This window comes from Berghia stephanieae, chromosome 5 (assembly GCF_034508935.2).
Source record: "Berghia stephanieae isolate SIO BIC M18660-M18661 chromosome 5, UCSD_Bste_1.3, whole genome shotgun sequence".
Classification (NCBI taxonomy): domain Eukaryota; kingdom Metazoa; phylum Mollusca; class Gastropoda; order Nudibranchia; family Aeolidiidae; genus Berghia; species Berghia stephanieae.
The window spans coordinates 30,962,752-30,975,251 of NC_088364.1; the positions used below are offsets into that span (position 1 = coordinate 30,962,752).

At 35.3% G+C, this 12,500-nt stretch overlaps 2 protein-coding genes across 2 annotated transcripts in view; one reads left to right on the forward strand and one right to left on the reverse strand.

The window, feature by feature from the left end:
- LOC144972750 (uncharacterized) overlaps positions 1-12,500 on the forward strand; it is a 160,609-nt gene that overhangs the window by 99,451 nt on the left and 48,658 nt on the right. The gene's annotated exons all lie outside the window — the stretch shown is intronic.
- LOC144972751 (uncharacterized) lies at positions 5,642-8,264 on the reverse strand. The gene is made up of 2 exons (XM_078914346.1): positions 8,057-8,264; positions 5,642-6,124 (listed from the first exon to the last, which is right to left on the reverse strand). The coding sequence occupies exons 1-2, from the start codon at positions 8,211-8,213 to the stop codon at positions 5,790-5,792; spliced, it is 492 nt and encodes a 163-aa protein (XP_078770472.1). The 5' UTR covers positions 8,214-8,264; the 3' UTR covers positions 5,642-5,789.

Consider the following 12,500-nt stretch of genomic DNA (forward strand, 5'->3'; position numbering starts at 1 on the left):
ATATACATATATATATAAGTATCAATCCACTATTAAGGTGACCACTGTGAAATGCACCAATTGGAGGACCAAGCATATGTCTTGTTCAAATTGATTAAACTGTTCAATCTTTGTTCAAATGAGTATAGTTTGATTCCCTACAATGATTTATGAACACAATTCTGATGCTTGATGATCACAATGGTATATAGAAAATTACTCGGTCCCCCTAATGTTTTACTAAGTGTTTCTGTAGCTTTAAGGAGACATTTGGTAAAAACATGTTTTTAGGGAGACCACATTAAAAAACCCTTTTAGGGAGCCCAGTATATGTTTATATATGTGTATACCTAAGAGTGCATTTTCAAGTGAGCTACCACCAAATTGTCTAAAATAAAGTAAGTCCTTAAGATTAAGAGCTTCATGGCCATAGTGTCGAAGCTTATCCCAGTGTGCGTAGAGTGAAGTGGCCGAGCAACGCATTTACTAACTCCTGGGAAGGTCCATCCCTCAGAAGGGGCGCTCAGGGAAATAACCTGGGACTCAAACACGGCAAAAAATATTCCCAGTTGCTCCGTGCGCCATTGTTTTTGCAGTCCCCGACCCCTTTAGAAACCTGACGACCCAGGTTAAGATCAGAGATAGAAGGGACCAGGCAGAGGAGTTTATTTGTTGTTGTTGTATACCACTGAATGGACTTGGTTTGTTTTGTTTTGTTTTTAAGGGTTTTACGGCGCTTGCAACACATTAAGGTCATATCAGCGCCAGTAAAAAGGAAGAAAATGGGATAGTAAAAAGTTCTGGAACTACAATTAGAGCACCCAAGAAAAAGTAAGGCAAAGGGGATTTGTTTCAAATAGGAAACAGTAGATTCCAAGAGCCCACTATCAAAGTACTTAGTTTGAGATCACCTAAACGTCTCATTCAGACACAAGCACAGGTCCCAACAAAGAGGGATACACTCAAATGTTTACAAAGCATAAATAATATGTAAACAAAACAATAAAGAGCATAACAGACAGATGATTTACAAGGGAAAAATATAATCTCCCAAAACTCGAACTATACATTTGACTGTTTCCCTCCCAGCCAGGTCCTGGACAAAACCAAGTAATCCCATCCCATCCCGAGACAAAGACAGAAAACAAGTTGGAAAACAGACATAGGGGGATAGAAGACGCAACGAGTACGTCCCTGCCCATTATGGGAAGTCGGGAACCCCACCCAGTGAGTGAATGGAGTTGGATGGATAGGACAGCAGATCTGATGGACACAATGAACGGCTTCAATCAACATCTCATTCACTTTAACTTGCACAATGCTTGCTTTGGTTTCGTGGTAGACAGTTCGTCTGACGCCCGAGTTGCCAGGGTTCGAATCCATATTTGTGGCGATGCAGAGTCATTGTAAAAGTCTCATTTACAGTCTCACTTGTGTTAATTGGAGTACGTTACTGAATTGTAACAACGTTGTTCGTGTCCATATAAATCTACTACCAGCTGCACGTTGAGCTCATTGTGGGTTTTATGATACATCAAGCTCGTGTAAAATTACATTTACATTTGACCGAAAAATGATACATAACGATAGAAGTCTACAAATCATATTGCAGGTTTATTTCAGTTCCAAAAGCCATCACAAACATTCATCCACTGTATCACATAAGTCTTTGGTCACCAAATAAAAGCATGAAGTTTGCTATGTGTACAGTGCAACATAAAAGGATAGAAACAGTTTTACTGATAAAACCCTCAAATGATAACAAACCAATATGTTGTTGCTGGTAAGTTGCTTAATTGCATTTGTTAAAAAGCATAAACTGTGAAGCAAAAGTGTTGAAAATCGTTTGAATAAAGTTTAATGCAAAAAAATAATTCTTAAGCACTTTATGCCGTTCTAAGCTGTCGTTGCTGCATTTTTTTTCATTATTAATTATTATTATTCTGATTAAGGATGAGGGGATAAAGAAAGAATGAAATTAAATGCACAGAGGTGTCATTTCTTGACAGTCACCTCTAAAGATTGCAACTCTTAAAACTATCATAAAAAGAATAGTGAAATTTTACATTAGGTATCTAGAAAATGCTGAACATAAAGCTACATTGGCCAATTAAGTTAGGGTTAGTAGAAAGACTTTTTATTCTGCCATATCTGATTCTTTCAGATAGTTCTACATAGCTGCCAACTTTTCAAAAATAAAATAAGGAACGCTCATTTTGCCCGGGATGAGGGGCGATGTGTGCCGAAGCCCCCCCCCCCCCCCCCCTTCATCGAATCGCAACATATAAAAGTCAGCCTTTTTAATTACTATTACTAACACTAACAAGTTTGAGATGACAGAGGCTAGTCCAAATGTTGCTCAATTATCGGGTTTAGTACCAGCACATTTGAATCGTTAAAATGACACTTTCCACAATGATTGTTGTTTTGTTTTTAAGGGTTTTACGGCGCTTGCAACACATTTAGGTTATATCAGCGCCAGTAAAAAGGAAGAAAATTGGATAGTAAAAAGTTCTAGAATTACAGTTGAAGCATCCAAGAGAAAGTAAGACATAGGGGAACTGGGAACAAATAGGGATCAGATGTAGATTCCAAGAGCGTATCACCAATGTACTAAGTTTGAGATCACCTATAAGTCTTATCCGGACACAAGAACAAAATCCAACAAAGAGGAACACACTCAAATGCTTACATTATACATTAAAAAATAACAAATATAGTAATAATACATAACAGAGAGATGATTTACAAGGAAAAAAATATCATCTCCCAAAACAATAAATATGCATTTGACTGCTTCCCTCCCAGCTAGGACTCCGGCGAGGGCCAGGAAAAAAACAAGTAATCTCATTCCAAGACAAAGACTGAAAGCATGTTGGAAAACAGATATAAGGGGATAGAAGACACAGTGTGTACCTCCCTGCCCGCTATGGGAGCTTTCCACAATGAGATCAAAATTCAGAACGGACAATATAAAGAAAGAATTCAACTGCCTCAACTTTGATAAGGACCAATACACAAGAAGCACGATTGTAAAATAAATGAAATAACTTAAGATGGTTAGAAATGCATAACTACCAACCTGGTACATCACTTGAGAGGGCGTTTTGGGGTAAAAATTAGGTGAGTTCAGATAAAAAGTAGACGATTGCATATATGTTTTCTTTCATGCAACATAATGGTCTTTAAGTAGTATACTATAATAGTAGTTATAGTAAAATGCACCTCTAAATATTAGAGAATTCCTACTTCTTTACTTTGACAAGATAAACACACCTAAAAATGGAGTATACTTATTTTTCTTGAACCTAAACCGTTACAAAAGCTTGCTTGAAAAAAAAAAAATTAAAATCAGATGAAGATGTTTTTAAAGGGATTAAATTTATATATTTCATAAATTAATAAAGGGAAATAATCATTGTCATCTTTAATCAATATAAGCAATTGATTTTCTTATTGAATACCTTCCAATCAAAAAGGTGGATTTAATTTTATTCTTAATTAAAATAATATTTGTAACAAATAGTGAAAGTATCAATACTGTCTTAGAATATTCAAAGTATATCGAGGCTAACATCCATATCCTATGCAAATCTCCAATACATTATGAAAGGTTTGAGTAAAATACAGGCGTCATATAAACGAATGGAACTTTTTTAATTGTTGAAAATCATTTATGTTAGAGGCATAATTCAAATTAAAGAGCTACACAAATGGAGATTATGCTCTCACTGGACACCAATAATAATGATAATAATAATAACAACAATAGTAGTAATAGTAATAATAATGGATCAATAATAATAATTCATTAGGCTCACATGGCTTTTTTACCACAAATTAGTCAAAAATTACAAAATACGGATTTTGAACTAAAAATAAGCACTTACGGACTCAGGAAGTCAAATACGGAACAAATCCGTTTTTAACAGAACGGTTGGCAGCTATGGTTCTACAAAGCATTTGTCTCTCAAGCTGAGCAAATGAATGTTCATATAATATAAAAAAGGATATTGCAATGATGAACAGATTGTACTATATAAAGATAAAACGTTTTTGTAAACCCCCAAAATATGTCAATAACACTATACAATACAATGAATGTAATACAAATCAAATTCATGATTGTCATTACACCGATTGAAACGCTCTTTCCCTTCTATATTTATTTCTTTCATTAAAAATCTTTGTCTTCACCAAACTAATTAGTGTACCTTCAGGGATTCCTTTTTGTGAAAATACCCTGTGGTGTTTTAAGAACAGAATAATTTCAGACTTTCTAGGTAATGATCCCCTTGAACCATGTGCTGAAACATCTTCGACAAAGTTTTTAAAATATGACTTGACTCTATCTGTATCCTCATCTGACCATGACATGTATCTCCGATTTTTGCTTGAATTCCTCTTGGGTTCAGTTTGTTTTGAAGAACACGTAAGCTGATTTGGCACTCCTGCTTCACCATCAAATATTTCTTCTTGATTTGCAGCTGTTACTATGGATGTTCCAAAATTTGCATTTGAGTCTCTATTCACTACAGAGTCATTTGTTTCAATGTTACAATTTCCTTCCCCAGTGACCGATGCTGAGTTATCAATTTGACCCAAAAAATGACCAACTTCTGTTATTTCTCGTATTGCAAGTGGACACTGATAAATGTTTTGATTGATTGATTCACTGTGTCCCATATGTCGATAGAAGACATCTCTCTCGTGTTGTGGGACATCAAGTAAGGCAAATAATGTCGAAGCTCGGTGCCTGAATTTATCAGCTATTAACAACTGGGGTTTCTCTAAATCCTTTACTAAGGAAGTGACATATTTGATGGCAATGTAACCACTTACATGATCTTTGGATATTCCTGTATTTGGAAAAAGAAATGGGTTGTCTGAAATATCAACAGCTTTACGCTCCTGTGCAAGTTTCCTTAAAGGCTGAATTGTGTCATTGGGTATCAACACAGGGACCAACATCTTGCTTCCCTTTCCAGACTGATAGGCCAGCTTATACTTCTCAAGTAACGCTTTTTCCAGAGGATCAGTGACATGTTGTACAAGCTGGGGATCAACCCATACACCTGAATCTGCATCATTCCAGTCTTTTAACAACATCCTTGCGGGTTCTCCGCCTCTCCTCGCATTAAACATTGTAAGCCTAGCTACGATGACATTGCGAAGCCTAACAAACATATGTGAATCAAATAATTGATAATCATCCTCACAAATACGGACCATCTCTTCAGTAATAAATTGCCGTAGCTTCTTTATATCATTCTCTAATGGCATCTCTTTGGGTTTTCTCAAATTTGTTCTCTTTGCTTCACATTGAACTCTGGCTGTAAAAAAAATACTATCCCAATTATAATCCAGGACAGCTTTGAACAAATCTATCTCTGCGGATTCTTCCATTTTGTTTTGCATTATATATTCCCCTTTTAAGAAATTAATTAACTTTTTCAATATAAATCCAATTGAAAGCTTCAAGCCTGCTTTCAATGTCCCATCCTCTTTCAAAGTCATTTCAGAAATGGTTTGCGATATTTCATTAAAGTTACAACGCTTCACCACGTCCTCTCCAGAGAAAGAAGGTTGATTCGTTCTCTTCCTAGTTTTTAAAATCAAATTTCCTAAGATGCGTAAATCACTCATTATAACTTTTCTCTCCTTCTTTGAACTTTTACTCCACAATTTTGTTCCTAACAATACTATAGCTTTGTCTGATCGACACAAATTTCCCACTTCATCATTCCGAAATTTGTCAAGAATATTCTCCTTTATTTCTTTACTTGCATTGGGAGCCACGGGATAAAATTTTACAACCCAGTACACAGAGCATGCTCAGTACTACATTTTTTTTTGTGTTCATAAACCCTTCGTCCAGAGTAAAACCCCTTACAGCCAGCACACATAACAACTTCATGTGACCCTTGTGCTCTCTCACGCATAACTATTGAATTGTTTCTAGTGTTTGAATAAAAAATGCCCTTTTTCTTGAGATAATCCATTGTTCTATCCCTTTCCTTTACAGGCTGTTTCATGGCCTCTGTAACTTCTGTCTCATCTTTGTGTTTCCTCATCAAATGCCTTGAGAGTTTTGTTTGCAACTGTCCACAGTATGGACAGGGTCTCCTTGGCTTTTTGTATTTCTCTGGAAAAAAAAAGAAGAAAATAAAGCACATCATGCTATGAACTATGAAAATAAATCAATAGACAGATCATATGCACATCAGCTACATGACAGCGATAGAGAGGAATAGCATTCCAAATATTTAAGGCCTGGACAAGTAACTGTCATAATTCCTTCTTGTTATATACTTTTCTACCATCTATTCCTTTGGAAGAGGTATGTTAGATTTGTGGAGACCTCTGCCACATAACAAATCCAGTGAAAAGACGCCATATTTTTGTTTTGAAATAGAAATAAATAGATCAATCCACCCACTTCACTGGGTTCAGGGTTCCCTCTTCATTATAATCAAAATATGAACATAAATCGGAATAGTAACACATTGAAGTCTCATCTGAATACATAGATTGTCCTTTGTTGTTTCAGCGAAAAATCAGACAGAATGTCAAAAGAATTTTAGGTTTTTCCCCAACCACCCCTTGGAGGTATCAGTATCAGCGGAATGGTAAGCGTCATGTTTTTTACGTTGAGCAACAAAATTTACTCCAAATGCTTCACTCGACCCAGGCGGAAAAGCAATCAAGAATAGACCCAAGTCCTATCCAAAGACTAACATTTCATTTAAGTTTATTGTAGGCCCTTGGCCAATCGACAAAATTCAATTCACATAAATTATTTACAACAATCAGAAATTAATTATATCAATAATAGTAATAGAATGCAATGAAGGCAATATCATAATAATAATAATAATAATAATATAATAATAATAATAATAATAATAATAATAATAATAATAATAATAATAATAATAATAATAATAATAATAATAATAATAACAGTAGCGGCTATAAGTAACAATTAATATAGTAACAAAAGTAATAATAGACTATAGTTCATAGTCATAACAATGACTTTGTCATTGAGGGAGTGAGAAAACATCACCGGCTGGCAGAACAAACAGCCGACATCAATCAAACGTCCTCCAGACCGGTTGAGCATCGGCTTCATTAATTCCTTAAAGACTTCCCCCCAACTGCCTGAACGATGCTGATGCCCAGACAACTTAATCCTGATTTATATTTTGTGGGAATGAAATATGACATGTATATGCCGGAAATATTTCAATAACAAACACACTGTTCAGATAGAAAATATTTGAGTCTTGCCTTTGTTAATTGATACAGGTAAGTTAGGAAAATAAATGCTAGTAAAAACGATCAGCAAGTTCGTGAACACTGCTTCTCAACTCGAACATATGTTTTCATCAAATCTACACACATCATGTTGTGAGCTGAATTTTAATGATCTCAGTTGTCATTGAAAGGAAACCCAAGAATTTTAGAATAAAGAAAAATATTGAACCTGGAAGTCAAAAGGGTTTGTAGCACAGCAGGCATTATCAAAGTATAATTTTAGTACCGACAAATTAAAAAGAAAATGTGCTTTTCTTTAAATGCTCCCAATCATCATATACTGTTTAGGTTGCAAGATTAATAAAAATGTTATCTACTCTGATTCTCGTTAAGTTTCCAGCTGGTCTGTGAAAAAAAGCCTTAAGCATCATAGAAATACAAAGAAACAGTTTTAATATATAGATGGTTGTAACAAAAAAACCATTTTAACACTTACAATACAAGCAATTTAAGTCTATTACAGACAAAAAAAAACCCCAATAAAATAAACATGAACATTTTTATGGCTGGTTTCACTGATATCACTCACACATTGGGGTTTCAGATTCTAAGATGTCCACCCTATCAAATTTGGATTTGTGCTTGTTATGTAAATGGTAGCGTATTTTGCGACGCAGCACTGCCAAAACAGAAAAAAAATGCAATAACACAAATGCAGCACCATGGAGGGGGTGGAAGTTTTCTTTTAAAAGGAATGGGTAAATTAAAATTGATCCCACAAATATCAAAGGAGAAGAATGACAAAAAAATGACTCACCATTGCACGTAACACGTTGGTTTGCAAGTGTATAGCATTCGGGTTGAACCTGGGTCCCAGACTGGCAACGAGGTTCAGTCTGTGATAGTTGTGGATGAGGCTCTGACTGAGTTGGGGAATGAGCACTAGGTTCCAAAGACAATGATGTACTCAGCATTGGGTACCTCACAGAGTACGTAGAGGAATCAGACTCGGAGTCAGCAACAAAATCGGGACCCTGTATATTTTGTGGAAAAGATGACAGATCAATCAATTTATTCATGTTGACAATAAACATGAAGAGCCATTGTTTAATAATCCAACTAAACAATTAGCTGGTTAATAATGCAAGTATAATAAAAAAGAGTTGAGAAAGGCAGACATATTGTCTAAGTATTTAATATGTTCAACTGTGCTTGGATAAATATAGATACACCAACCAGGGTTTCAGTAAACCGTTTTTAACCAACTCTTTAAATCCTACACCAGGACCAACAACTACAAAACAATTTTTTATATCACTACGATTCTGGACATATAAACGGTTGTCATTGCAACAATATGAACTTCCTAACCTTGCAACTGCAATATAGTTAACAAAAAAAGTTGATAAACATTACGATGCAAGAGAATTTGGACAAAATGCGAGATCAAAAGTATAATCCCAACAGAAGCTATTTTAATTTTTCCTGGAAACGCATCATTTTCACATTTTGTCAAATAAAAAAACAAACGACTTCAAATGTGAATGGCTCATCAATGAATATCACTTCAAAATATAACGAGGAAGGTTTAAAATAGTGTTATTGTTGGCGAAGTCCACTGCAAAGAAAAATTTTTAACAACAAAAAACTAGGAGATCTCACTGGTGTAAAACAGTGTTGTCCTTGTCCTGAAATATTGTATTGCGCCTAACAGACTGCAGGTCTCATCTTTTGTGGCAAATGTGTTTTGTCCACCACAAAATATGTTGATGTGAAGCATTTTGAGCATGGTGCCAACTGTGGATAAACGCTATACAAATGTTATGATTTTATTTTAATGTACATACTTACCACAAATGAATCATGTGATATGGAACTTTGTTCTGCATCACTTTCAGGCTCTGAGTTGGAGTCTATATAGAAAATAAAAACAACAAAAAAAAAGCTGAAGACTATCATGTGCAAGTTTTTCTCTAAACTCTTAAACAAAAAATCATGCCATCTTGTGCTGTAAAAGGATTTTTTAAAAATTATTTACCTTATGACTATTGTCCTTTGGAAAAAAAAAAGAAAATTAAGTCCGAAACCTTCTGGCTATTTTCTTTTAAATTTCAAGAACGTCAGAGTTGGCAAGGGAGGACGGAAATATAATTCCAGAAACCAATCTGTCTATAATCATATCCATATGATAGTTTTTCGTTCAAGATTCAGGTACAGTCCACTTAGGATAATCGCAATACCTTGGGATCATCGAAAATGTTGGGATTAACCGAAATTCAGTTTCCTGTCCACTATTTCAACATTTTACACATTTATTGTCAACTCAAACCAGTAAATAATATTCTTAGTCCACCACATACAGAGCAATTTGATTGAAACAAAAACCATATGGCAGCCCCGTGTAGATTTGTCAACCAAAAGCAGCTATGAAGCAAGCCGATATCTTATTCAGATTGGAAGAAGTTTCAATCTTTTTTCTCAACAATTCAACATTTGTCAGAGTTAAAGAGATTAGCCTTAATGAGAGACAATAAGCTCTCACCAAACTCGTTGGTCACAATGCACAGTTGTTAATCCTAAAACAAAGGATATCGCTCAGTCTCTCTTTATAACTGTCATTTATAACCTGTTGTCAAGATTATGACCAGCCCCACCCCTCTTCTATTTAATGGCCACCGATGACGTCACAAACCCATACTGCAGAGCCCCGCCCTCTTTCGACTCTAACAGAGTGGTGACACACTACTGTAGCATTAAATCCTGCTCACTCTCGATTCTTCAACCTGTCACGATTTCATCCATGATGAAATTTAATCATGATATACTGTTTGATTTCTTGAATTTACCACTTTTTAAAAAACCGAAGTTTGTTGCAATTAACCAGTGACTTTTATATAGAATTATTTCCATTGCTTAGGAAATATTGTGATTAACCGAAAGTTGCGATTAAACGAGTTGCAATTATCCGGAGTGGACTGTAATAGTATTACACATCATGACTCAAAAAAAAAAAAAAAAAGCAAACTATGTGTACCTAAATGTTATTCATTTCCTCATCAAATTACATTCTTACCATTAACATCATAGATCACATCAAAAGGGTTGTCTGGATTGACAGCAAGACATTTTTCAGGATTTTTAAAGCTCAAATCTCTCTGATCTGAAGTTACAAAAGAAATAGCATATTCTCAACATTAAACTATGATTTTGTGATGGCTGTGATATGGCATACTGTATGCATAAAGCAAGATGCAAAGACAGGTTTAAGTTTAAATTATTTTATATTCTTTTCAAAAATCCATTCTAGTTTTGCCAAAATAAAATAAACACGAGAAGTGTTGAGTTGGATAAAGCTAAAACTAAAAGTAGTAGTGGTAGTAGTAGTAGTAGTAGTAGTAAACGACAGATCTTACTCACTAGTGTGAATCTACAGTCTACAGAAGTTCCCGAATTATCTGACTCCACTTCCAAATGACTGACTGACAAGTGACAATCATCAATCGGTGTGTGTGTGATTGTGATGTCTACCCTATTGAAAATCTTAAATCAACAGTGATGTAATAAGAATGGCCAATAACTTACCATTTAAATTATCTCGGTGTCTCTTCAATGATGCCTCCAGCATCAATTTACCCCACGATGCCATAGACGTCTAGTTTGGAACTCAGCAAGTGACGAAAAAATACTTGCGGCTATAGAGAGGACGTCCGTCGGCCACTCTCTCCGCAAGTCAGTTGTTATCAGATAATCATTGGTTCTTGAAAAATATAGAAACACAGCGGTTCATTTAAAAAGACTCTTTTGTAGATCAAGATATAATGTTAGGTATTGCACTTTAAAATCTCTTCAGACATAGAACGGGTCAACTTGACGTCTAGACCAAATCATTTCGAAGATCGATATGGCAACAGCAACGCCTGGAATGGAGGATTTAAATGCGGCATCTGACGATTCTACTGCTATGACAGAAGATGCTCCATTTCACGACGTCGAGATGGCTTCAACTGGCATCAGGCATCAACATGCTACTCAATAATGGGTTTGATGAAGCGTTTGACTAAGAATTAAAGCTGATAACTGATAACCACCTACTACTGACTTGCGGAGTGAGTGAGTGCCGAGTGCCTCTTTATGCGCGAAATTGACTAAACATACGTTTCACGAAAAAAAGAGTTACTATGTTTGCTTGTCTCTTGTCACCAAGATAAGAATCCGGACCAAGATTCGATAAATCTGTTTCTAAAAATAGATTATAATTCGTATATCTTGTTCATTCCTCAGTTCATCAACTTTCACACAATTTTATATTAGGTTTTCATTACTATAAAAATCCATATAATGCTCTAGAATTTTAGAGAAAATTTCGGAAAGATATATTGCCTCACTATTGAAATATATCGATGAAAACACTGGTACCCCTATTGTACTTTTTTCAGGCGGTCACCTTATTGACCAACGTGAAAATTTAGGCATAACTCTTCTTACTGTGGTGTTTAACAAATAACTTCAATACTATGATTTACAATTATATATCCTTGACGGTTGGGTTGACAAGTTTAAAATAAAAATAGAAAAGTGAATGTGCTAGAGGTCAAATCAATAGGGGACCGGATTTTGGTCTCCCTATTGGTAAAGTACTGTAAAATGAACTAATAGGGGTACCAAAAGTCTCCCTATCCGGTATTAATACATATATATATATATATATATATATATATATATATATATATATATATATTCATTTATCTATCGTTAACTCATCTCTCCCTTCCCGTTCATTATTATTATTATCTCAATCCCCATTCAACTTGTAACAACGATTCAACAAACAACTATAAACCGTGTTGTGTGTAATTTTTATAGATCTCATTAAACCTCTTTGTTGTTTCTCTGCTGCCTCCCTCCCTTCCTTCCTCCTTCCCCTCTTGATGCTGTCAAGGAATACACATTAGCGATCGTGGATGAATGTTCCACTTTAGCATCCCGTCATTAGTCTTATCATGATGACCTGAATCCACTGAAAAGCAGCAGTTTATTAACACGATTTACTTCTCTTTTTCTTTTTTTTCTCGCTTCTTGTGGGTTGATGACGATATATTATAATCATCTAAACCTTTCACCATTATAGTATGTATTAATAACAATGATGGCCATCGTTTTTCTTCCCTATTAATTAGAGAGAGAGAGAGAGAGAGAGAGAGAGAGGGGGGGGGGGGCGGGGGGGGGAGAAAGCTTGATGGACATAATATAGACATGAAGAT

Bases quoted from the DNA above. Each gene is read 5' to 3' on its own strand.
- LOC144972751 (XM_078914346.1), bottom strand. From the start codon at position 8,213: ATGCTGAGTACATCATTGTCTTTGGAACCTAGTGCTCATTCCCCAACT. The intron at 6,125-8,056 runs GTGAGTCATTTT...TTTTTTTTCCAG, and splicing joins CCAACGTGTTACGTGCAATG to AGAAATACAAAAAGCCAAGG.